This window comes from Ascidia mentula, chromosome 1, assembly GCF_947561715.1.
Source record: "Ascidia mentula chromosome 1, kaAscMent1.1, whole genome shotgun sequence".
NCBI classification, from domain to species: Eukaryota; Metazoa; Chordata; class Ascidiacea; order Phlebobranchia; family Ascidiidae; genus Ascidia; species Ascidia mentula.
Genome location: NC_138566.1, coordinates 25,986,955 through 26,014,820, shown reverse-complemented (window position 1 = coordinate 26,014,820; position 27,866 = coordinate 25,986,955). Strand labels below are relative to the sequence as shown.

General features: G+C 39.1%; 1 protein-coding gene across 5 annotated transcripts; it reads left to right on the top strand.

The window, feature by feature from the left end:
- Positions 1-33: 33 nt before the first annotated feature.
- LOC145891763 (A-type potassium channel modulatory protein KCNIP1-like) lies at positions 34-27,823 on the top strand. Of its 5 annotated transcripts, none has more exons than XM_082981958.1 (7): positions 34-211; positions 22,110-22,234; positions 23,163-23,232; positions 23,563-23,633; positions 23,736-23,843; positions 23,903-24,070; positions 26,997-27,821. In XM_082981958.1, exons 1-7 carry the CDS (start codon positions 166-168, stop codon positions 27,042-27,044), a joined length of 636 nt encoding a protein of 211 aa, XP_082838084.1. In that variant the 5' UTR covers positions 34-165; the 3' UTR covers positions 27,045-27,821. The 5 variants fall into 5 exon arrangements, with proteins under 5 accessions (XP_082838084.1, XP_082838079.1, XP_082838081.1 ...); XM_082981953.1 differs by lacking the exon at positions 34-211 and adding an exon at positions 5,331-5,793 and having other exon boundaries at positions 26,997-27,823; XM_082981955.1 differs by lacking the exon at positions 34-211 and adding an exon at positions 7,899-8,079.
- Positions 27,824-27,866: the final 43 nt, after the last annotated feature.

Genomic DNA, 27,866 nt, shown 5'->3' with positions numbered 1-27,866 from the left:
CCAACAATGAACTGTCGGAACGTGAACCACGGCTACTTGAAGGAAAACAACAGGTTCGTGAGCGTCCCCAGGCGAACACACAGGACCCGTCGACGAAACCGCAAGTGTGCGGTAGAGAGGATTATCAGTCGGTGCTTCGTGTTTCGCTGCTTGGATTTTTGCTGCATGCCGAATCCAGGCAATTTGGATTCAGACGACGATGATTATGAAGGTGAGTGGGCATTTATGTTGATGCTGCGTGTGAAGATATAGTATTTGATGAATATGAGATGGCTCAGGTCGGGACGTTGGGAAAGGTTTCTACATTGAAGCATTTTCTATGCAGTGCAACATGTAGTTAAAATTCGCCTCCCAATGTGTGTTTTAACCTCATCACGTGATTTCACAAGGGTACTTAGCGTGTCCTTTTTTCTTTTTGGTGCTTTTGAGTGTCGTGTTGGTTTGAAATGCGAGGTTAACACCCTGATAAAATCTCGTTGTGTGTCAGACGAATCGTCAGAAAAACAAACAAACGCATACGTTAAATTTTGCCAGAAGATCAGTTCTGTTGTAAATTTAATGCCTGGTAGCCATACCAAAGCAATGCAGTTCAACATTGGCACTGTATTAAACCTGCAAGTGTCTCATCCTATATGTTGTTGCTATAGAGACCCTTGTTTTTAAATGCACTATTTTTAGTGTCTTCGTGATTGAACACGCTTATTATTAGCGACGTGAAAGTAGGTATATTTCAATATTCTGTCGAATCTAAATACGGCTACCGAATCATATGTGAGACGTTTTCGGTGTTTTGTGAATAGTAACTTTAGATTTCTGATACGATTTTTGGATTTCAAAATATTGTTGTTCGACATGATTGGTTGTGACAGGACTTACATTACAAATTATAATAGCTTCTCTGACAGGTTAAACATTGTGAATTGTTTTGTCAACACATCGTGTTTCCTATGTGCGTAGGTGTGAGTGTAGGGGTGAGGGGGCAATAATATAATAAGTAAAGAAACATGACGCGTATTCACATCAGTTGTAGAATTTACCAACTTGCTCTCAAACATTTTCGCACGAGCCGTGTTTCGTTTTACCACTTGTGCTTTACACGCGTTTTGGAAGAAAATTCACTGAAACAGAGTTTTCGTTTCCGCTTCACGCTATGGCATTTGCGTGAGTGAAACGAAAGCCAAATCCTACTTAATAATTAAAGCATTCGGTCGGTAGTTCCATGGTAACGGTAACCAAAAACTGAATAGAGTGTTGCAAGAAATGTTGTGGAAGAAATTTTCTTTGCCCAAAGGGAATGGACAGAGGCCAGTTGAAGGAGATTCCCGCATGCATTATTAATGTCACGATTGTACATAATTAATGCTACGCCGACTTTAATATTACGAAGTTCTCATATTTGCAAGTAAATCAGGTTTCACGGTTTGGTGTGAAAAGTATTTTTTTAGCATTGAACCTTTCGTTGCTTACCAGGGTGAAAACCGCTGCTGAGGAGGTTTTTCATCACAGATTAAACCAACCGAAAAGTAAATAAAACCTGTTGGGAAAATTGGCCTTGAAATGTCTTTGTTTGTGTGTTAAAGTTCTGTCTATTATACGGGCTAGGTGACTATTTCACCAAATTATTTGCCAAGAAATGAGCCAGTCTCCACGCTTTGTTCATATTTTAGATTTGTAACAACAAAGAGTTTAATTTTGCCTGGTCAATGAAGGTTCAGGCATGACAAAAGTGGTTCAAAAGTGGTTTTGCATTGCTAGAAGAGCCATGTTATGTTCTAGTCCGGTTTGAAAGAGTTTGAATTTCTTGTCACCAAAAAGCTGGAAAGCGTTTCTGTGAGCGATGACTTAAAGCCTTTCGAAACTAATTCACGGCATTAAGCGCAAAGGTGTCGATTACAAAGTCGACTTATTTCTATCTTGGGCTTGTCGCGTGTGATAAAGGTTTTCCAGAAAACTCTACTCTGTGCAGCAAGTTGCTTGCACTATTGATGTTGTAGCAACCAGTAAGCACTTTTTTATCGTGTTAAGGGTGGTGGTTTTTGTTGATATTCTAAACTAACAATACCTGATCTCGCAAGTTTACATGCTGTTTTTGTGGAAGACTATACGTCTATTTTGACAGACAGGATATAACCTTTTTGTGAGATGATATGTACAAAAACATACCTAGTTATTACAACTTCTGTGATAAATCCAATGTCATTGATTTAAAAGGTTTTCAATTTATAGAAATATGTTTCGCCTATGCATGTAGTCATCATCAGTATCACTTATTGAAATAGAACAAATGAAGACTTTACTGAAGAAACATCTTTATCGCAATGGACGAAACAAAACACTGTAGAACTTCTCTATTATAGCAAGCACAATAATTCTCTTACGTCATAATCAGGCATCTCGCAAGGTCAAAACACGTGGTTTTGCTGCTTTGAAGGTCAAATGTTCTGTCCGATGCTCGCTAAGCTAATCAATTTATGTTAAACAAAAGCTTTAACCTTACTTGTGTTACATGACAAGAGCTCATTAAACTTTGATGAAATCAACTACATGAGAATGTGAAATCCATTACTGGATTGTCTTGCTGATTAGTGAAGGATTGGACAGTGAGTATCGACGGTAGTTGTTTTTTAAGACATTTTGCCGTTCGTCCATCAAGAGGTTATCATGTAATGTGCTTCAGTCTAATCAAAATAAAATCCTCGGAGAAAGTTTATGCGCTGTAAATGGTTATGGCATTTTTGTTCAAATGGTAAAAATCTGGTTGTGGTTTTCCAACTTGGAAGAATAACTCTCAACATACCTAAAGCATTATCATATGCCATCAAAACCTTTTGAAGCCCTCTCCCTCCGCGTCAGAATTTGATATTTTCTGGACATTGTAATTTTTACAAAAGCAAATCTACCCTCTATCCCCATCGCGCGGCAGCCGATGATTGCGTATTTCCGAAATATAGTCAGTTCGTCAGTTAAAATATTGCGATGCCAGTCTACTGGTTCTGTTTTAAAGGCGTAACGTAACGCTTTGTGTGACATCTAAACTATGTTATTATGAAATAAATCTTAAATAGCAGGTTTTTGTAATGTTTATACTTGTATGCATGTGTTTAGTATTCACAAATTTTCCCAAAAAAATACACAAAAAACTGTGTAAAAAAGTTTATTTGAGGATTGAACAAAAATAAAGACTGAGTAATGGGAATAATTTCTATTGGCTGCTGCACCAGGCCGCATTACAAGATCGATTCGAAAAGTCTAATAAATCTTGCTAATCTTTGCTTGTGTACTGGTCGAGACATCGAACGTTCAATACCGCAAACCGTGTGAGACCGAGATGGGAGGAAAATTGATCACTCAATTTTACTAATCGATTTTTTTAATGGAACTTCCTTTTTCGTGGCGTCACGGACATATTGACGCTTCACAGTTGCTTTTAAGTGCAAAGACAAATAACACATTGCTGGCGTTCTCATATTGAAGTTGTCAGAAAAGGATTGAAGTCAATCAAATATAAGAAATTGTGCACTCGCAGGTTGCAATCCAAATTATATCAGGGAAACCACCTGCTTCCGCTTTGCAAGAGGCAAAAAGTTGCATTTGTGTAGGACTGAAGCGGCTCCAGCATTAGCTCGACTTGAATAATATACGTTGCATTGGACTTTGTAAGTTGTTTTGAAAGTCATTGCCAACGTTAATCACAAGGGTGGCTACCAAAACACGATTTTGGATAGCGAGTTTGAGGTTTAGAAATATTGGTAAAGTAACAGACTACAGTGAACAGAATATTTATACCTACCTGCGTTGTTTGTTAAAACTATACTGCTGCTTTTGTAGACTTAATCGATGACCCAACTGCCTGCTGTGTACAGTATACATCTAACATCCAAGTATAAATTCAATCTGTGAAGCGTTTTCCCGCCACGTTGTGTCACGTGCAGAAGAAGTAACGTGATATAAGTCAGTGTTACGCAACAATGCCAGTTTATCCTATTTAATTATGATGTGAGAAACAATCTAGCTTCATTTCACTGTGTGTTACCAGTTGAAAGCAGTCTTGATCAGCCAGTCTTCTGAAGGTGTTTAAGGATTGATTTTGTGTCACGTGTAAATGGGTTTTGCTTGATTGGTTCGTGTTTTTATTAGATAAGAATGTTCTTGTATGGTTTGTTAGTCGTTTTTTTCAGAATAATTTGGTAATCAGGGCATAGGTTGTATTTGGAGAAATTGACATGATGTCGTCTTGTATGCATAAACTGTATATAGAGGTTGCAACCCACGCGTGATGGAATAGATTGGAACAAATTCCAGTAACGAGAACCAAGGTTATATTGTTTACTGTTTTGTCCAATTGCCACATTCTCCTTTGAGAATAATTGTAGATGCGTTTGATCGAAACGTTTGCAAATGAATTTGGCCTATATTGTTTGTCGTGAAGATTTGCAAAGTCTTCCAATGATTAAAATTGTTAAAATTAATTTTGGTTAAATGTTTAATCCTTTAGCTAACGTGAAAGCATCGGCTGGGTTTTCACGCAAAATTACACGTGAAATAATTTCCAAAATAAACTGTAAAAACCCAAACAACTACAAACATATTTTCTTCCTGTCTGATTGTGTTTGTAGCCAAGTTCACCAGACTAGTATTGTTGACTGTCCATTATGAGCCTATATCAATATCCGGGTAAGTAATCTGCCAACCGGATCGTTAAAGTTAATCAATAGTTCGCACGTATATAATCGAAGATAATCCCTATGGCGTTGTCCTTTATTTACGTCACAACCAATCTATGACGCTTGATCAATCACGTTAAGCTCTGTCAGCCTGCAGCAGGGCTGCATTGCAGACAACCCGCGGGCCGCATTAAATTTGAAAATAAATTTATGCATCGAAAACGCAGTCGTCCGCCATGAAATATAAAATGTTTGGTTTATTTGAAACAAAATGATCTCACTTTGTATTGTTTCTGTAATAATGAAGGTAAACAATCCTTTCTTTGTTGCGACACAACGCGCATCATGGGTCAATTGGTTAGGTTCGATATGCACGTGTATATGTGTGATTTTTTTGGTGTATTCTTTTAAGTTGGTACTTATTACATCAGAAACTTCTAGTAAATCAGCTGTAGCCAAAATTAATTAATAGCTCAGGGAACCCTTCCTATTTATGAAACCCTGGGGTTTGTGGAACATACTGTGAAAAACGCCATAAAAATATTTACAGACCCTTGTTTTTGTTGATAGCAAAACTCGATGCTGATGACCACATTCTGTTAAATAAGACCAAACACAAAATATAATTACTTTAAAAGCTTGACTGAACGGAGCTTGAAGGAAAGACACTTTTGTTTGTACATGATGCACCGTCCACAAAGTGCTCCCTCGCGCAGTCGCGAATCTATTGTGACGTCATTCAAATCGAGATACCAGCGCTCATCTGAAAGTGGGGAAGAGGACCGCATAGTATGCGGAGGGGAGACCGCACTCTTTTTGCGCGGAAGCATCGATCACGACAGTCTCGTAGTAAACGCGCAACCTCTCGCTGTAACGAGAAGAAAGTCCGCACCTGCTAATCCTGATGAGCGAAGATTTTCTCACTGGGAGGAGAGAGAACTCGGAGCTTGCGGGGGAGAATATCCGCATGGTAAAGTTTTTCAATCAGGAAGACTGGGGTCGATCGATAGCAGCTCTTCCGGGAACAATGGGAAGTGCAAGGTTTGCAAACCTCTGCAGGATAACTTAAGGTCTTGTGCAATCGGTCTGGGACACAGGATTCTTGCCATGCTGGAGGGCAAAAAAACAAGTAAGCAAATGTGTAGTTTGTCCATGTCCTTAAACTGAACCAGTTGCTTGAAAAATATATTAAAATAATTATCGTTGTGTCGCTTTAGGGCCGTTTCATTTCTTTAAACGTTCTTGTATGACATAGGTTTTGAAGTCGTCAAATTTCCACCTATTTCAGCTTTTGTACTGATATTGTGTCTTTGGGGGGGGGGGGTTGCTTGCGACACCTAGCTGCTATTGCGGCTGTTGACTTTTTCTCGGTAGTGGGCAGCATTGCTACATGCGTCAGTCTCGCACTGGCCCACTAGCTTGTGTACAAAGACAGTGATGGCTCTGTTCTGTCGGTACATGTTTTTCTAAGTAGGAATGCAAATATCGCAATGTGAAATGACTGAGCGAGTGTCGTAGTTTCGCAACCGAAACATCTTGAAGATGAAATTTTTTACACAAGAAAGACATAAAATGTTTTTGAACAGTTGAACAGCTTTTGAACAGAAATGTGTTTAACTTAATAACAAAGAAATCTGTGCTTTGCTTTCCATGAATGCTCTTCGTGGCTCCACAAAAAGTCTTCCTCAGCAAGGGATTATTCTCATACAACCCATATATAACTTCTGTAGCCATAGCGACGCTAATCCGTCTTGCGTCATGAGCCAATTGACGTCAATCTTGAATGGGGCCAACTGCCCCGATTCACGTGCCGGTACACATAATTAAAAGGCAATTAGATGCCCCGTGTCCCTAAACGTCATGCTTAAACCGCAAAACCGCCGCCTACTTAAAGCAGGATTTTGCGTTTCATAATATGCCGCCCATCTTTTGCATTGTGATGACAAGCTGTGGCCGGCTGGGAGGAGAAGGCAATCGCCGCATGAATAATGAAAGGCAGGAACACGCGCGTTCGCTTCATATTTTACCACAAAACCATTAAGTGCACCTTGTGTTTTATTCATTGGCCCGCTAAACATCTTATGCCTCCGGGCTTCGGAAGCAACGATTTATCATAACATTTGTTGTGAAAAACAAACACAGTTTTTGGAGCTTTCACTGGCGACGTTGACTTTATGACCTTTGGTATCAACAAACCCATGATGCAGCTCCACAATTTAGACATATTTCTTTGCAAGTGGCAATCTGTGCAAGCCACCACATTTGGTGCAAAGTCATGCAAATTTTATAAGAATGGGAAGATTTTTTTCATCAGCAGTTGCATTACTTTGCATTTAATCGAAAGATTCTCGTGCAGTCAACAGTGTCCATGTAATTAAGATGAAGGTAGTATTTCTTATTCACGAGGTGAATTACTTTTATTCCTGCACCACTGGTTCACCTCCACGTTTGAAACTCGTTTCACTAAATCCTGACCTAACGCTTGACATGCGTTTAACGGTAGTGGGGAATCCCAATCACAACAGAAAAAAATCGACCCTGTATCTTTGAACTCCGCATGGTCACAGGTTCATCTTTGACCTATATAGTCACCGTTGTGTTGTAAAACCCCAGCGCGGTGGGGTGTTTGTGAGATATTACAAACTGTATTGTGATGGTGATTGAATAGTCACCACAAAGTGCAAGTCTTTGCCTGGCCTTTTGGTCGGCAACGTCATTTAGAAGAGTTAACGAAGCTGCACTGGCGCGAGCTTCTACGTCGAAACAGTTGCCATCTGTCTGCAGCTCACAGAATTCATATTACTTACTTATTATAAAACTGTGCATAGTTGAGCGAATACGTTTCCAAGGAATGTGAAGATTTGTTGAAGCCAAACCTTAATGCGCATGTTTGAAACTATATTATAGGTAAATAAATAACCATGCGTTGTATTGTACTAAGGTATGACAGCAGCAATTAAAATCTGGGCAAAGGTAATGAGAATTCCCCGTTTTGTTCTTCGACGAAAAACTACACTCGATGAGTTTGCCTGAGAATGAAGTCAGACTATAATTGCCTTAAAATGAAGTTTGGCAACAAATGAGCTCGTTTGGTCTCCTTTCAGAGGCCGTGTGCGGTAGTTACTGGAGTAAAACGCGACCTTGGGCGAGAAAAAAGTGCCCCCGTACTCTTTGCGAGGAACCTTCTATCTCGAGGAAGCGCGTGCATGCGTGAAACGATTTTTAGACGGCGCATGGCGTGGAAATGGTATTTTGACGGCGAGAAACCTCCAGGATACGAGGCTTAGTTGGTTTTCAGCAAAAGTCATGAAGTTCACCGGTGATTTGCAGGGCTTCGAAATGCTGTTGACTTTCCTTGGCCTTCTGCTGTTGTTCCGTTTGCTCGGAAGGTACGGAATGATTCAGACTAAACGAGGTGAGCAATTTATTTCGCCGTAACGCCCCAGTGGTTTCGCTTTGGATTGTCAATCTCTACGGTTTCATTGATTCAGCGATATTTGTTCTTCAACATCATTGACGTCTTACGAACTTCCCAATGACACTGAATCGTGGTTTTCATTTCGTTTGTCGATTACGAAACACAACCCACAGCTGGAATACATATTTTAATGAGATTTATAACTCGTATACTGTCGTGGAATATATGAACGCGGCGTGAACTGCAGTGTACACATAGTATGTGTGTTGCTTAACATATCAATGCTTTGACGCTTTTTCCTGCTACATGAAATGGACGTAAATACATCCATTCGTACAGCCGAGATATGTTGTTACAACAATCATTATAGCGCATTTAACCGAATTCAAACATGTTGTCATTGCGCATTGTGGTAAAAATAACAAAGAAATTGACTCCTTAATCCATCTGTTTTTGCAACCAAACAAATTTCTTGGTTTCGACATGACCAAAGTGACTGTGTTCAAATCGTCACGTTTCAAATACGTTTATAAATGTGGCGAAGCGAAGCATTCCGTGTCAAGCTTGGTTTAATATAATGCTACGAGTATGCCTTCAGCCTTGACTGGCAGTTATTAAAAACCCGTTCCCAAATGAGATTCCTGGCTTGTCAGCGCGTCGAAAGATCGTCTTTGCGGTTGGGAAGGGTTTGCCCGAACCTTTGCATGTTTCAGCGGTTTGTAAAAAGACACCCCGTAGTTCACCATCCATGGTGTTAAATATCCCGTACGGCTCATCTGTACAGTTGTATTCTAAGTCTTTTGTGTCTCAAAAAAATGCGACCCGACAAAACTTAAGTTTGTTGTCTTTGGCGTCCACTTTGCCCCAAGATTGCCGCATTTTCAGTTTTGGTTCAATTGTGTTGTTCTGGTTATGTGGTAGATTGTTGTGACATACTAACTGTGGGCGGTTAGGTTCGTGTTGCCTTAAAGCCCTGTTGGGATTTGTAGGATCTTTGTGCTGAGGGAATAAAAAACTACAGTTTCTTGGGTAATTATTGAACAAGAATTGGTTTGAAACTGGGGAAGGGCCAAGGGGTCTTTATAGCAGAAAAGAATAGACGTTTTAGGGATTTGGGCCAAATTTTTTGTAACACCCTGTTTTATTTTGCACTAACTTTACTCGTTTGTTTATTTGTAGGGAAAGCTACTTTAATATGGGTAATAAGAGTGTCGGCTTGGAACTTAAAAATCAATTTTGTTTTGACACGTTTAAAGGAAAACCTTCTTCCTCATCTTACACTTTGATGTGAGTCAGTCGACCTCAAATTGGCCATTTTGGCCTCCATGTTTACATTCGCAGGTCTTAAGTGATGTTTGTCGACATGGTTTGTGGTTCTGTGCGACCTTGCACGTGCGTCAAGGTCACGGTTTGGTATTTATTTTAAAATGATATTGATGTATGCAGGACAGGGGTGTACGACAACCATTGTGTGATCGTTGCATGTTGGCAAAGAAATTCGATTTAACGTTGTTGGGTTTCAACAACATAAAATTAGGAACGGTATACACCTGATAGTATATCAACTTCTGTTATAGTATAGTTTTATTTCATTTTTCTTCTCATAGTTTCACTTTGTGATACAGTTTGACAAACGAAACGGAATCTTTGCTTCTTATAACCAACCCATACTCTGTGTGGCAAACTTTACACGAGACGTCGAGGTCTGTTTTAAAAAAATACATTACGTAAATATTCGCTTTTTCCCGGATTTAATGCCTTTCAGATGTTAAAAATATCCAGGTTCTTACCACGTCGCTGTTTAACAACCACTTCTATGGGAACAACTACAATGTGTTTACGTATCCGCACTAAATCTCCTGCTGTCTGGATAAAAAAATGTGTCAACATAAAATGAAGCTTTTGGTAGTACGACATGCTGTATATATAAAGTACCGCTATTTCGAATATACCTATTATAGCATAATGTAAAACACAGTAGCAACTCAAACTCATTTTTTTCCAAATATTGTTACAACTTAAAATATTACAACTTGGAAAATAATAAAGTTTTATAGTTTGTGTACATAATTAAAAAGATACCATTTCACAGCACGCAATGTTTATTTTTCGTATATTTGCTGGCATTCTGTGGTATTTGAAAAGTTTTATCTGCCAGTGACAACGTTCTTGTCACACTGCTGATAAGTTAGAAGCCCAATGAGGGGTAACGTCACCTGTACTGAGTACTTGACCGAAAGACGCTGTAAGTTTACGGTTCGGCGCTTGTGTGAACACAAGGCCCCTGGGAAGTTGGTTCTGTGTCCATCGAACGTGTGATTCTGTGTAATTCGTTTCCTCAATTATGACTCAACAAATTCCTGTGAGGCATGGGTTGCGAAAGGTGATTCGCGATGACCTCAAATCTATGTTTTTGAAAGCACCACAAATTTGACACATTATCTTATTGCAGTGTGTTCGACGTCTTTTTCTAGTTTTGCTTACGGTGGACTTATTCCCCGCGTAGGAATTGGAAATTTCAACCCCTTAATGTGATTGTTGCCGGCAAAGTAAAAAAAACTGAATAACGCTGTAATCGGCGAACTTAAAACAAACTTATCAAAAGAAATCGGTTTCGGCAACAAACTACAAAAAGTGTCATAATTTAGGTAACCAGCTTTGGCCGATTGCAAACCAATTTATTCAAATAAAATTTAATAAAATTTGTGGATGGAAATATATTATATTAGATACAGGAAGCAGGGTGAAGGCATGATATTCATTTGTCTTGATAGAAGGACGCTCTGTCATTGCATTATTGATCTTCTGGTGGTTTCTTTGCCGTTTTATTCATAAAAATAGCAAATGACAAAGCTGAGAGACGCATACTTGCTGTCCTAAAACCTGCCAATACCCTGTCAGGTGATTGTGACCTGCACCAAAAGAAAACCTTTACTTTTTAATCACCGTCATTTCACTATTGCAATTTGGAATTACACGTACAGCCTGATGAAATATTTTTTTTACTGTTTAGTTTGCAGCGTCAAATTAGGTAAACGGTACAATGATTGAAACGCGTTGTAAAATAACGTTTAAAGATACCAGTTGATAATGAGCGCTGAAATGCTTTATTATTTTTGTTTAAGTTGAAGATTTTCAGACTCCGGGCATTAGACTGGATTTTTTTTATCATGTTGAATGCAGAAGGAAATCAGTCGTGAAATTGAAATCAGAAAACTTCAATGAAATATCAAACTATCAGTTTTTTTAACCTTTTTTTGGTTTATTATTTGGATATAATTAGTCATTTTTTGAAAAAATATTTTGTGTTGTCAGTAGTATATCAAAATCACACGTCGCTGCTTTAGAAAGTTTCTTGGATCTTAGATTAAATCTTTGTCCTCCCTCTGGGTGCGTCTACTTAATTATTCCGTGATTTTCCGACGACTTGTTAAATGTCGCTCAAGGTTTTTTTGAGCACTGTAGAGTTTACGGACGATATTGTCTAGATAAACCTTCATCTCATCGGATATCAGATAACACAGTCTTTGCAAAAATGTTGAACAAAATTTTTTTGACACTTCGGGGACTTTGTTTCTGATAATCCTATTGGAACAGTTCTAAATCAAATAATATTTATTTTGCAAGCAAATTTACTACGCACATCAACGATACATAAAATAGGCACTGATAAAACCATAAGGGTTATCGAGTCTGGCGCCCATGCAAAGTCGTAACGTCATTTCCGTGGTACCACATTTCGGTGTTATGTGCATCATGATATAAGTTTTCATATTCTACACATTTTTCTGTATGGATTGTTCGCGCAGTAACGTGTTGGAAAACCATGTTACAGACCTGCAGTGCGTAGTTGTCAATTTATTTGCTACTGAAATCACAAGCACCGTCGGTCGATCGTGACTAATTGTCACAAATGACTTCTTGTCGACCACAGACCGCCCACAAAATAGTTGCAATCTTCCACTTCTTCCACCCCCTGTCACGTGTCTTTAATATTTCATGTGATTAAAAAAGCACGCAAGTTTCTTTTGAGTCCTAAACCAACTGCAGAGCTCGTCAGCCAATCAATATACGCCACGTGCGTTTGGAGACTACCGATACGCACACTGCAATAAAACAAACAGCTTCGCGTAATACAAAAAGGATCACTCCGCATTCAAATCGATATGAATATTTCACATCAGTTTGTGGTAGTTTCTAGTGCTGAGAACTTTTGTGATCGATTTTATTTTCGGATGAGTTTTGTTTTTCGCCATCCCAGTGTTCAACCTACGATCAGATTTGTGATTTGAAAAATAAAATTAAATATGTATTTCAATGAATCTATTTGAATAAGGTTGTGACGTTGCCAATAGGGTAAACAATATGTAGATGAATTTTACCAGGTAGATCCTGCAAGTGCTTCTTTTGTGCATTATTACTGAAATAACAGTGTTCGCCAGCTTATTATCTGCAGTTGTAGTTTACATCCACACACGCAATACTAAAGTCATTTTTTAATAATTCATCCAGTATGTTTCTGATCGATTCGAGAGATTCTGGACATACATTCCAGTTTCCAGCAAACATTCCTAGGACTGGCCTAAAAGTGATTCCTGGGACTGGCCTAGATTGCTACTTAACCAAGATGTTTTTTTTAAAAGTATATTTATAAACATTTTTCAACCACGATTTCTGGCAAGTAGATTTCAGCCAGCACTTTCATTCCAAAGTTTTTGTTATTATTTATCGATTCCGTAAAGTTTAAATACAAAGTCGTTGATTAAATTCGACGAACTTCAGCCGTTTTCTCCCTTCAATAATTATTCATTTTCTGCTGCGACCTCTAGTGGTATCCAACCCATCCCTTCGTGAACAATATTGTTGTGACATTTGACACAGAAACGCAAATAGATCACTCTTAAAGCAAACGTATGTGATGTGGTTTACATTGCAATACTTCTACGACCCAAACGCGAAACTGCATAATCGGTTTTATTTTCGCACCGGGGTTCGAATCCAGGATGTCCTGGGCAAGAATCTCGGCCATGTTTCTACTTGGTATCGGTCGGGTAACCAAAACCGAAAATACGTTGGTGTAGGTTTAAAGTGGGGTATAGCCCAACCTTTTTTGACATCTGACGGTATTCGCAATATGAAATTTCCATCCGCACGGTGGCGGGCTTCATTTGTGAGTGTTCTGTTGTTCGCTATTGACAACGTTAATCACGGCGCCCTGCTCATATACTATTATTAAAATCCATAAATGGCCAAATAACCTGTAATAAAAAAAATTACTCGGTTTTACCGAAATGCAAATACGAAGTGTTTTTGTGATAAACCCAACGTAATTTCGTTGTAAAAAGTTCCTTGCCAATCTGCGTTACCCCACAGCCAGTAATAAGGGCAAATTGAAAGATGATCTTTGTAGATTTTTGCAATAAAAAACTTTGTATGAGTTTATTGTTCTAAAACGCATTAACTTTATCACTGCGGTTTAATTGCTGCTAACACGAAGTGACGAACACTTCCTGTACCCAGCAGTACATCCAACAACCCAGCAGATACATCCATTAAAATGTTATATAGAACAGTCTCTCATTCAATCATGAGCCAAGCTGGATCGGCCACTTATCCCGACAAGTCGGAGCGAGATCTGAAAAATCAAGCTTCCGGTGAGGTTTGAACTCACAACCCTGGGCTAACCAGGCCCAACGCTCCACCAACTGAGCTACAGGAGCTCAGTGGTTTCATTGGGTATATTGTGGCCAAGGTACACTGGTGCGCAAGCGCACAACTTGTTAGGCGACCTTCACATACGTAAAAGATCTCCACCAACGTAATCAGACAACGCAGAAATAATACCATGCTTTCGCATGCTTGCTATGCAAAAGCATGGTATTATTTCTGCATTGTCTCCCATTCAATTGAGCAAAAAGTTATCTATGTGTGTAAATACGATATGCTAATCGTATGGGGATATGTGTTACGTATATTGCCGTACCGGTGTAGTTTCTACTTTTTGTCAAAATGTTGATGGTCGACATCTCAGAAAATGTGAGCGTCCTTATTTCAGAGATTTGCCCTTACTTGTGACTGAGAGTTCGTTTGTTGGGCAGCATTTGTAGCCACAAGGTCCTTGTGTTGAATATTATTTGCTCAAACCAAGTTAAACGTAAGTGCTTTTTGCCAAGATTTTTTTGCCAAATCACGGCAAAAAAATAACATCATCATGCTGAAATTTCGAATGTGCCCCCGATCATTGAAGGCAAATCGCATTCCTTTTCCGTCGTCCTTTATTTTCGGTCCCACATCGATAGCAACCCCAGGTACGAGTGAATGTGGATTGAACCGTGAGGAAAGTTTACAGTTGTCTGCACCAAGGGAGCACAGAGAACCCATCACAATCGTTGACTCGTATAATTAAAGTCGACTGCAACGATCGAATGTCGTTTTGAAATCTCTTCTGAGATTACAAATAGCGGTCGGGGTCGTGCGGGTTCAAACCTAATGGTTCCTTGTATTTTGTTTACCGGCTACCGAACCTTTATATGTTGTGTTGTGCTTGATGATGTTGATTTGACTACTTTTGTGAAAACTGTAGCAAAAGTTATGGTGCGGTTTTGTCTATGACCAGTTTGTATACAATTTAACTTTAAACGATGACTAACTGTTGTATGGGGGGTTCAAAAATCAACCGTAAGCGGTTCAGAATTTGAAACATGTCACAAAGGAAGTGATTATTTGTTGTATTGTGACGTCACTTAAGCAAAAAACGGACGTGGAACATCTGCGCGATGGGTGTGTTTATGCATTAGCTTCGCGTCTCCGGTGAAGCGGACGAGAGGGCTTTGCTTTCGCCTCTGTGCAGTCACATGGGGAATACGTTGACCTTCTTCAGTTGCCAATCGAGCTTTGCAATCGATTTTATCAACCAAGTGTGTGTTTAAAGCCACGGGCGGACTGAACGAATAGGACCTGGAGGTCGTGTCTACGCTTTCGGTTCATCTGCAGGACGTGCTTGGATTTAACCTGTCCTTCAGGTCGTTACACATAGATTGTAAGTTGCGGAACTTGATATCTGTTAGTCTGTGCAGTTGCTTTTATCTGTGATTGCCTGAAAGAGAATTTTCCAATCGTTATCTTATGGTGAGATGTGTGGTTGGGGCAGGCAGGTATCACATTGCGTTCAAAAAGTTTTCCGGAAAAAACCTGAGAAAATGGAAGAATCTATTCCAGGTAAGTTTACAAGTAATTATGTTTCTTCTTTGTAGCCTGGAAGAGATTTCATATTTGGGGTTATTTATGTGTTTGTTCGAAATAGAAATCCAAAGCTGATACGCTAATCATCATAAACAAAGGTTTCGAACAAAACTGTTGATGACCACACGAGTGTTCGAAAAGTTTGCTAATATTGATTAGCGTATTAGCTTTGTTTTTCTATTTCTTGTAAGGTAATTATGTACAAGATTTCCGCACCTAAATGTGTTTCTGCACTGATAAGACCTGACGGATCGAAACAGGGTCTGCAACTCACGGATCTTTATGGCTCATTGCTCGTTCGTACATGAAATGTTTATAAAGTCCTGTGGCGTAAATGGGAGAAAGAGAAACATGCATCGTTTACTGGGTCACCAAGTTGGTGTTGGCAAAGTTGCATATTATTTTCAAGTGTTGTTTTATCTGCAAAAGTAGATTGGCTGATGCTTTTTTTGTGTTGGTTCAGCCCATCAAAAATGCCTTGACCTTTTGTGTGACGTATTGCCATGTTGATAAATTTACTTAAATCAATGGAATTTGCTGTAAATGTCACCGTCCACGGTAAAACAAGTTCAATCGCTGTTGTTTTGGCCGCACCAGTTGCAGCCGATGACACAGCAGTCGCTGGCAAACAAGATTTAATTTAATTAAACTTTCTCTGTGATGTTCTTTTACAACAAGTTGCTGCGCTCCCCATGGGAATTGAGGCTCTGTTGATCCAATAAACGCCCATGTTAAGAGTAATGACTGACGACACACTTCCCGAAGTGCGCTTGCAAACACAGCTGCTTGCTGGAGGTTAGCAGTCGGCATACAAGCGTTAATTAAACCACGGAACGGGTGAGTGACCACATCTCTGTGCTGTCATCACAAAAACATCCGAGCGATTTTTAAACCCAACACACTTTGCATTAAATTAAAGTTTGTTTTTTAAACTTTCCCGCTCAGAGTTGCAGTAATGCCAGAATGAAACCTTCATGCAAGCAACCACTGATGAATTATATCTGTTAAATTTTCGGAAAATTTCATCCACTCGAAACGCCAACTTACTTTGACAGAAATTGGAAAAAATCTGGGTCCTTGATCCATTTCTATGACACGAATAATCGATATCCTAAAAGTCTTTGATTTGACTGTTTTGGACGTCTGGGTGTTTGTTGCAACTGAGAAGGCTTTTGGTGCCTTGTTTATATTTCCTGGAATGCTATAATGTATGAAGCTCAAGTCAGAAGAAAATGTCAAGGCTTGCCCATGTAGACTATCCTTTATATAGTAAGGGGTGGAAGGCATTTAAACCTTTCCATATGGATTCCCTTCCGGCTGTTCGAAAGCTATTTGTAACGGGTGGTGACGTCGGGCAAAACATTTCTACCAGTTTTCCACACGGTTATCTTAATTGACAAGATCAAGAAAAACCAGTACATGAAAATTCTGCATTCTCCCTCAGACAAATCGGGGGTATTTCCGAAAGTAAAGGACTCGATTATAAGTGCGACGATGGGGCTTTTCCACAGTTAAATACAGTGCGGTGATCAATATAGATATCGATACTTTGGGTCTATATATTCCTGATGAAGCTACCTGGACCTTTCAAATACCACAACTTCTTAAGATTCTGTCCATGTTCAACGGGTGCTGGGGAGTAAATCTACGCCGATCGATGAGTTGATTCATCTGCAGACAACGTAAAATTGCCAATTGCTATTACCTCTGTACTTAATCGATCAGCCGTAACCTTCACGAAAATCGATCCGGCTTCGACAGGTTGAGCTATATTGTTTATTCAGGTGGGCGGAAAATGTCGCTGTAAAGAAATTCATTTGTCGTTAGGATGTGTTTGTTTAGTAACAAACGTCAATTCAGCCGTAGGCTGTGTTTTGTTTTAATATTTGATTGTTGGGACTTTTGTTCACCTCGGATTCCGATTGTTTCTTTGTTGAAAACAAGCGGTCAGTGTTAACAGGTTGATGTTGTTTAAAGCCAAGTTGTGTCTTCTCCAAATCAATTTCCGAGATAATCCCATTGCAGCTTATATGCATCCCATCCAGAGGTTTACGAAGCTTGCATCGGTCGAGCCAGGCGAGCACCAGTAAAAAGCTTTTCTGCACTGCCTTCGCGTGGCTTTCGTTGCATATGTGGTGTTGCCGCTAAATCGCGCTAGAGGCAATAAACGCTTCAGACGAATTGATTTTTTGCCGTAAATAGATTCACTCTTGATGATAAGGCTTTAGCGCCACCCAGTGGATAAGTATCAAGGGTATAATTTCCGCTAGAGGGTTGTTGTCATACATTGTTTCAATCGCGAGCGCAAAGGCAGAATTATGGACGTTAACACTTGCTTACGAAAAGCGAACGTTTGGTCTCCTTGCAGGAGCATCCGGTTTCACCCATTTATTGACTTTATTTCTGTGTATATTAAGCAGCAAAGATAGATTGCGCGATAGCGTCTTCAACGGTACATTCAGCCAATGCAAACATATAAAGACGCGATTAATATAATTGAAGGCTTAATAATTTCGACTTGTCGGCTGAGAGAGTCGTTATATTGATGAAAATGAATCCTGAAACATTTGCTGCGTGAAACCACCATTGAAATCAAATACGGGGATTTATTTTACTCAAATGTGATCTGTTGAAAACCGATACGCATTATTGATCTCACGGCATTATGGAAAATGATCCCCCGAAAAGGTATAAGAGAATATATTTTCAAGAGGTATATAGCATATCAGTACGAGGCCCACTCAGTTAAATGCTTTGTCTTTGTGCTTTTAAGAATGGAAAAATCAATCCACCCTGCTGATAGAAAGTTCTTTTAAATGTTCTCAGGCTTGATAACGTGAGTTAAGTTTCTGTTTGTGTGCAAAATTCCCACTCTATTATTGCTGGATCATCATAATAACACAATCCCTGTTCTAATGTTTAAAGCCACAAACGGACAAAACAGTCTAACTATGATTGTTTTTTATGTTCAAACAACAGTAATAAAGGTGGCTCATGGGAAAATAGTCTTCTTGCCAGCTACGGCTAAGAATTTTGCATGCGATTTTCATTTGAAACTGCACTTCAAAATACAGCTGAAACCTATGCAGTTTCTTGTTTAAAACAATTAAACAAACTAAAACTGACATTATTGGCCTCTACCAGCCACAGACAAAGAAGTCGAAAAACTACTTGACATTTTCTTCAACAATAAGGATGTTTGTTGTGTAGTTTTTGCCATTGATCTCTTCGATAAGTTTAATTTTCAGAATTCAGCCTTTGCGGCCCGATGTCGTGTGGAACGAGATGGCATCGCACCCCCGAGCTCTGCGACGCCTCCCGCATTAATTATAGATGCGGCAGCTTAACTGTGCTTTAAGCTTAATTTCTCGCAAACATTTGAACCTTTTGAGTCTCGTGCAAGTTAGAAATAGCCTTGTTGATATGACCTGTTTGGGTAATCAGCCTGAAGAGGGCTGCACAAGTACGGTGTGAGTGTAGACAGTTGTTTATACTCAGGGTTTCCATCGACGTGAAACCGAAGATAAGGACAGTTGAAAATAAGTGCGATTTACCTTGATATGATCCTCTACACTTACATTAATTTCAACATGATGGCGTTTTTTTAGTTGCGTTGCAAGAATTGGAGAAGTGGTGTTGCCTAAAAACAGAAAAGGCACTCAACGTTATTTGAGCCAAAACATATTGAAAAAAGGATGTCTGTGGCTAAAACAGCATAAAAATGACAAAAATAAGAAATAAAGAAATGGCATATATTTTCTGAGATGTCGGCATGGCAACCCTGCATGTAATGAACTTAGTGATCAATCCCACAATCTTTATCTTAGACCAGCGCTCAGCAAATTACTCTCTGACGCGTTCCAAAAAATTATGACGTTGAAAAACTTAAACCGGAATACTTAGGTCTTATGTGAACAGTTGGACGAAGGGCGACGCTTAGTCAAAATTTTAAATTGTTTGCTTCAAATGGTCAAACAAGTATGAGAAATATAAAATCGATGTGTTGGATTGAGAACATATGCATATCCAGGTCGCTTGGTATTTGACAGGACTATAGAACGGGTGCAAGTTACATCAATTAGAGGCCATAAAAGGTTACGAAGCGTCGTTCAAAGTCCCCCCGTGCCACACTCCGTTGAATAATTCAACCTTTTAACCATAATTTTGTACCCGTCGCCGGATAATATTACACCGCACGCTTATGACGTCACATCAGTGTGATGGCTCAAGCTTTCATCGTAATGTTTTCGTTATACTTAGGCAAGATGGCGCGTGGGCCCTTCCTTCAATCAGGCCCTCAGCAGACGTTGTTAGCATTGATTTCCAATGCTTTGCACCTGATCCGCCTCTTGTAGGCAGCGTGTTTTGAGCTTGGGGGCCTAATGCGTTCATGAAAAAGTGAAAGATTAGTTCGTTGGCCAGATGGAGTAGAAGCAAGACTTGATATTTCCAATTGACCGTTAGCAGTTATTTTCGTTTGTGTTTCCCCACAGTAAGGTTACAAATTAGTCAGATTGTCAGAAGTTTTTAACTGAGATTATTTGATCTGGCAAAACTTAATTTCGGCGTCGTGACATCATTTGTTTGCCAAAAAATGTTGTACACCTATATACAAATACTTTTGCCACCTTTACATAGGAAATTTCATAGTAGTAGGCGTGAGTCTAAAGTCTCCACTTCTTCGCCTAATGAACATTTCATTTCAAAAAGCAATAGCTTTCTAAATCACTACATGACCCCATTATGGCAAACTTGTAGTCGTGCCTTGCGATATTGTCAGTTAACCTGCTCCCACTTGCATTCCCCCGACACCAAGCAGTCCCCCTTCTCATTTCTGATTAGTCGCGATCTTGCTGAAGCGGAAGGATATTGTATTAGACATAAAGTCGTTTAAAGACATGATGCGAATCTGGCAATGGACGTCGTACCTTTAATCCCGGGGGAATGGCACAAGATAGAGAAGGGACTGGCTTTTAATTTAGTTACAGTGGGTTGGGATGCGTCACATTGAGATGTTGGGTTCACTACAGCCCACAAGTTAAACCCCGCGCTCAGCTAAGTAACGTTACCTCTGCAGGAGATTTCTTCGTGTATGAACCAGGTTAGGATAAGTTGCTGCCTATGTTGGCAAATCGTATTTCTTGCTGGGATATGTGTGCAATGTTCATTATAGAAATGTTGCCGTTTTCCAAACGATATACTCCCGACGCAGTGGAGTCAACACATAACCTAAAACTACAGAGGACTTAGTAAAAAAATATTCGTCAGACAAAGCTAGCGAAAACAGTACAGGCACGGGTGTCGAACAATAGCTACCAAGTGGACAAAAAAGGACAAGGTCTGACACAATAACTCGATCGTTTCTCTTTTTCGCGATGTGGCAGGTGCGTCCAGGTTGAAAACAGCTTTACGTTTTCAATAAAGGTGGTTATTGAAGGGCAATATTTAAGTCAAGGCTTAGATGTCGTTTCGCGTCCTTAGCATGAGCGCTGATCCCAACAGTTTGTGGGAGACGGAAAAGATTGGCGTCGCAATTACAGCTGCCTGTGTAGTAATGGTTCTCTTCAATCGAATGCACCGTTACTTTCCATGTCTCAAGTGCTGGACTAAAGGTAGGATAGGCCTAAATCCTTCCATGCTGTATTATTATTAATGCCTCCAATCAATGTTTTTTTTGCTTCAACGATCGCAGCTTGCGTTATTCCAAAAACCTTATTTCTGAAAAACCTTGGAATGAAACGTTTGTCTTTGCCACGTATGAAACTACTGGTCCAAATATATGTTGATTTGAAATTAAACTTTGGGTTTTTACGAAACCTTAAAGAGTTATGGGAATATCTCAGTGTATCCCAAACGTTTTTATAACCCTATAACGCTGCAAGGATATTTAAATTGACAAGGGACCTCGTACACGTAATGGACATGTTCAGATAGTAGCTCATGGAGCCTACAGTATATTGCTATGGAGCGCTGGTCTATCCGTTGCCTGGTGATCGAGATATAGATTTGTTCCGTACACTTTGTGAAATAATAAGATTGTACTTGTTTTTTGATATGGAGTTAAAAAGCAAGCCCAAATGTTGTTCAGAGTTCTTTGGGCGTTGCAGGGATTCGCGCTAACTCAGTGGTTTATTTGACAATCCTGTTTTCGTGGTCTTGATCTCATTGTTGCGCAGTGAAGCGCCTCTGTCATAATATTAGGAAGCTACCGGAGTGTGCAGGTCTTATGTAAATAGGACCGCGAAGTGTTGGGCTTGTTGAAAATGTGCGTTTGGACCCTTGCAACGTTATCCTCTATGTTTATGTGTAAATGTAACTCAATATATTGTTGAGTTGATTCGCCGACCCCGTGGGTTGAATTTGTGCATTGTGTATATGTTGGTTGTTCAACTTGGGAAGCTGTGGGTTTTAAGTTTTTCCAAGGAAAGCAGCATATCTGCGATTTGACGTTGGGATGCATCGTGTAGAAATTGGACCCAAAATGCATTGAAACACAATTTACAATCCCTTCTCGAATGCCTACATACAACATTGACCGACATTTATTTAACTTAACAAGAACTTAAGTTAATGGACTCGGGATCAGGCTTTTGTAAATCTGTTGTTCGCTAAATTTTGTCAGATTTTGATGATTATTTTGTAGGTTTATCTACAGGGGTTGACTGGTTTCTTGTTTACGATTGAAAACAAATTATATGATTACAGGCATGGTGTGGTTGATTGGTCAAGATTTTCAGCAAAATGAATGTAATCCAATCATCATTATTGTGTTTTTCATTACACAGATGCGGAAGGCACTGAAGTGGAACGGACCGTCGTGCGTTACATGCCGGAAAGTCTCGAGAAACTCCTCTCCATAACCGGTTTCGATAAGTACGAGTTAAAAACCCTGTACCGGAACTTCAAAAACGTGAGTATAAAGCGTTGTTTTAATTCGCCAGTGCCTCCGTTTACAGTTGGGTGAATTCGAATTGGGAGCAAACGAAAGAAAAAGTTTTTTTGCACCCAAATAAAATCTCATTTTTCTCACGCGAAAAACGTAAAACGTAGCAGATCGGTTTCTAAATTCCCTGTATTGCTGGACACTCTCTACACCCTAATGCCGTCAATTTCAGTTAATAAATCGGATCGATTGTAATCTTGTACCTCACCCTTGCGCTAAACGAACGACCATGAGGTTAACACTCATTATAGGACAGCGTAATTTATCGTCAGCAAGCGTTAAACTCATCCATCCATGGAGCAATACACGTCCCTCACTCCAATGTCAAGACTTTATAGTTGCGAGATCTCTAGAGACGGTTGATGATGTAAGTCGTTCCCGTACGGTTAGCTGTTGTAATATGGGTTTCACAAACTTAAGCTGTACACTGCCAAGGACGCCAGGTCAACGTACACAGTCAACCTTCATACTAGACATAACAATACAACTTTCAAGCAGCAAACCCTGTTTTAATTCGAGCTCTGACAATTGTAGGGGAATAACCGAAGCGTCAAAACACGAGATCGAGATATTTTATTCGAAGAATATAAAGAACTGTTTGTTATGCTTGTGAGGAAAAAAAGCTTGAAGAATTTCAATGCGAAAAAAAGAATTTCAATGCGAAATATATTTGTCTTCAGTAAAGAAGCTGACTGATTTTGCTTATTGTAAGAATTTCAGTGTAAATTTCAAAGCACCATTCACGGCTGTTATTAATTCTGTGGTTGAAATTACGTTACGAGAAATCTTACACACTAAATCAGCCGAAAGTTAATTGTCAGGCAATCTTTAACACTAACCCCTTGACAACAATTTTCTCATTTTTCTCAACAGTTCTTTAAATTTATTCACGTAGGAATGTCCGACTGGCGTTGCGACCGAGGAGAAATTTAAATCAATCTACTGCCAGTTCTTTCCTCATGGAGGTAAAAATTTAACTATTAATGGAGAACAGCAACCATTTGTTGCTGTGGAGATGCATTCAACAAAATTTGTGTGTTTAAACTATTGAGTTTTTAAAGCTCTTTGACCTAATAACTATGTACTATAATATGGCAATCTGAATATTGCTAAATTTTGTGCTTTCCGAGGACAAATTTATAACGTTAGATATAAAATAACCTTATACTGTTGTTCATATTTTGGACTTGAATGTATTAACATGAAATATAAATACATTTTTAATTCGTGTATCTTATGATTGCCAACTTTATTAGATTGCCAGTATGTGATTGGCAATCTTGTTTAACTTGCAGATGCAGATATGTATGCGCACTATGTATTTCGCGCCTTCGACCAACAGGAAGAAGGATATGTAAACTTTGAGGTAAGTTGAAAGGTTGAATTTCATCCACTTGTCTTGGGTCAACAACACCGTAGATACTGGGTTCGAATCCCACCGTTAACAATTCTTTCTGCTTTCAAACAGGAGTTTGCGATTGGTTTGTCTTCGTTGCTGCGAGGTTCGTTGGCCGATCGACTTCATTGGACGTTCCGTCTTTATGACATCAACCACAATGGTTACATCACAAAAGAAGTGAGAAATCGTATTGTGACGAGATTATTGACAACGTAAACCATCCCCATTTATTTCAGGAAATGACTGACATACTGAAGTCAATCTACCTCTTAATGGGAAAGTATGTGGAACCTGCGATCACAGAGGATAGTTACATGATTCACGCAGAGAAAATATTCACGCAACTCGACCAAAACCAGGATGGAATTGTCACCATGGACGAATTTTGTGAGACTTGTTCCAAGGTAAGTTCATCATAATGTGAAGATACATTTGTTTCTTGTTTTATCTTTTCAGCTTTACGCAAAGTCTTTTTCTACAAATGATTTAACAGTATTAATCCCTATTTTTATTATATTTTTTGGGGAAATTGCCGAAAATATAGTAACGTACCTACTTTACTTTATGAACTCACTGCCTTCAATCTGTTCCAGGCTAGCGCCACTATATTCCCCCAAAAAACATATTGTTTAAAGCTTTTATGAAACTGCAGGAAAACCTGTCGGTAAACCAAACCGCTTTGAATAATTCATGCACTTTTGCTTCCGAATTCGGTGTTGTTATTTTTAGACATTCCTCTTTAAAATGGCGCAAACAAAGTTCGTTCCTAAGATTCCTTATTAAAAACGTTGGCAACGAAGAGCTGGCAAGTCTGAAAAAGTTACTTTTGAAGTATTTTTATTTTCAATGTTGTTTGCACAACAATGGGATTGGATTTACACAGTAGAAGTCAAGCTAGAGAACTTGCCATATGTTGCTTCTGTCATTATAATGTCCTTATCCGTATTTAGGTAATACGTTAAAGTGGAACAGATTATCCCACCTACGTGTTTAGGTTCATACAATGTAAGTCAAAGCACAAACACAAGTATTTTGACCAAAAAACTTTTCTGGAAATAATAATTGGCAAGGAGTACGTCCTTGTGAAGGTTGCAGCGTAGCAACCTTGATATTTACAAAAATTATGACCAGTAGAGCTTTTCTTGTATTGATATTATGCCTGGCAACATCTGTAATGGATTTTAAAGATATTCAGATATGTAATAAGTTGACTCTGTCATCATGAAGTCTTACGTGAAAGTGGTAAAAATTGTCAAACTGTTGGGGAGTTACGAAAACAGTCAATACCAGTGTACAAAATGCTGTTAAACGCGATTAGAATACATCAATGTCAAAGTACAAAACGCTTTAAGGATGGGGGACACTAATGGGTGAACGTCAATAAACAACTGCGTCACCATTAACACCTTTAGTTTCGATCGACGTTCTTTCAAAGTCACTTGTTTTCTCCTTGTTTTCTGTCCGAAGGTCAGGCCATCATTTGGTGACGATCGATCGTTTAAATTCTTTTATTTCTTTTGTCCCACAGTCCTGGCCTTATTGTGACGTATAGCCTGCTGAAGTCACGTACTCTTCGAAAGGTCCCTTTTTGTGCGTTTTATTTTGCGTATTTTTTTCAATTCCTAATTCAGGGTCACTTTTTCTAGGTCTTTTCTTCACAAATGAAACCTTTACCAGTTTAAAGTAAATGCAGTATCACTGCCTAGTCTGCACTGGCTTTGATTCTCTTTTAGGTCGTACAAGTTAAAACGTGATTTCGTAATGTTACTTCGACACACAGTATAATTTTAAACGAAATTGTTGACTGAAAAAATGTATTCATATTCGATTACATAATTCAATTTGGCTGTTTGAAGCGCGTGAATCAAACACGGTGTTTTAACAATTAAATCTTTTTTGAGTCTGAAGAGACTGACACACACTGTTGAAAAGTTGACATGATTTATTTGTTGAAAACATTTCGGCAAAAACTTATGTTATCGTCAGTAAAAAACGAAGCGATTTTTCTGGCTCCGGGATTATATGGGGTTGAGCTGACTGACGTCACCGATCGTAGATAAGACTCATTGTTACGACACATGACGTCACCACAAGTAAATTCGTTAATAATGTTATTAAAAAAATAATAATCTTTTTTGTACCAGCAATAATTGCTTGGACCCACAAAGAATTGTTTGATATGAAGTTGCAAAATAACTTGATAATAGCTGAGGTAACATCCTGCTCCTTGGTGGCTCGTGTTGTCATCAATTATTGATATCAGACAGTTGAGGTTTTTGTTGGCGGCAACAAACCTAATCTTCCTTTCAATCGTCGAGTTGTTTAAATTTTCCTCAAAACATCTCAGGTTGCTTGAATTTAATCCGATTTTAACATTAAAAAATGACCTTTCATCTCACGTAACGAATTTTGGTGAAATTGCAGCTTTGGTATAGCGTCGCGTAATTTTACTTTACTTTTGAGTGCAGGTAAAAATGTTCAGAGAGGTGAAATTTACACCTGTCTGTACAAAGGTTTTGAAATATCGGACCCAGACACACTTTATCATTGCGTTACTCTCGAACTAACGCTTGCAATATTAAAACAAACAAAAATACGTCTTAAGGAACGCGCAGCAAGTTTGTAAAATCACATGAAATGAGTGCGTCTACCATTAGGGGCCTGCTGCTTGTTTATTGGCCTATGGTATTTTCTGTGATACTGATTGCTCGAATCTGACAAGCCGCTCCAGCGATTTTGTCACGCCTCCAATCGAAGTCGCTGCCTTTTAATATAAAAGATTGATCGAGACAAGGCAGTGGGATGTAATACTGAGAATTCAGTGGCTGCCTATCCACGTTGTCCCTGGTGTACATTAATATTAAAAGGATCTGTCAGGCAGACTGAAATTACATCGTGTAAAACCCTAAGCGTAATGGTGCCAGGCGTCTTTAAAATCTTTTATGTCTGGTAAGTTCAATAAGGACTGCAGAATTAGTTAAATTTGAAAAATCGTCATGGTCTAACGTTATTTCTCCCACAAGTCAGGTCAGATAATGGTGATGGTTTGATGGATTTTGGTATAAAGGCGAATTTTTCCGATTTTCATTCAACCGAATCTCCTGTTTGTCATTTTAAAAAATATTAGGCAGTCGCCCCATTTTACGGTTTAAAGAATTTTTCTGTTTACAGAAGGGGACGTCCCCGTACAATTATCTTTCTCATGTTGTTTGTGAAACCGAAACTCCAAATACGAAATTAAACTAAGTGCTTCTGTGCTGTTACATTTTCCCACATAGTTTACGACCCAAATGTTCAATGGTATTTACAATTACCCCACATTCGTTACAGGACGCTTCGATCATCCAGTCCATGAGCATATTTGACAAAGCGATGTAATGTGCCACCTAGTGATGCAGTTCACAAAACCGTTACGTCACAGAAGATGACGTACAAATGCTTGTCGGCGCCACTCAACGGACATTAAAGAGGAGAAGCGTGACCGCCTGGTGGCGCAAAACATTTTTCCAAAGTGCAAATTTCCTGTCGCTTAAAATGCAAGTTTAAAAAACATTCGGCTGTGTATTGCAATACAAAGCAGTATCATTTGATGAAAAAATTAATGTGACAAATCAAGCTTAAATTGGAACGAAGTAATCATAGTAGTGGCTGTTCTCTTGTAAAAGACAAACGTTACACCATACATATAAAGCACTGGTAGCAATGTAGCTCGACACTTGTTTTTTTTATATTCTATTATATCATTAATTGTCCTCATGCACTAATTTGCCGTTCTTATAAAAACCGTCCATATATGATACTGCGTCATTTAAATTATTACGCTCTATCACACACTCACTCTTACAATGAAAAAAATCAGTTGGTTGCAAAACAAGTTGTGTCGATATTGGATGAACTAAAAAGCTGAGTTTGGTGAATATGTTCCACTGTGTTTTGTTAGATTTCCAATACACTAAAACTTGGACCTGGTCTCGATTGCAATAAAACCCGCCTAAACTAGTGGTAGTTGTTTGCAGTAGTTTTTATCGTGCAGCAATATTTCGCGTAACGCACTTGCAGAAGTTGTATCTCATTTATAATTGGTTGCATCGTACCATGTACGTTGTTATTTGTATCCAATGTCGGTTACTTCGTGTGAAACTTGAATTAAACGCATTCGTGTTTCCTATCGTGGAAAATTGTGATCACTTCGTTAGTTGA

Coding starts and splice junctions, on each gene's coding strand:
- LOC145891763 (XM_082981953.1), top strand. CDS start 5,346: ATGATGCACCGTCCACAAAGTGCTCCCTCGCGCAGTCGCGAATCTATT. Junction 5,794..22,109: donor GCTGGAGGGCAAAAAAACAA/GTAAGCAAATGT, acceptor TTCATTACACAG/ATGCGGAAGGCACTGAAGTG. Junction 23,634..23,735: donor AAGGATATGTAAACTTTGAG/GTAAGTTGAAAG, acceptor GCTTTCAAACAG/GAGTTTGCGATTGGTTTGTC.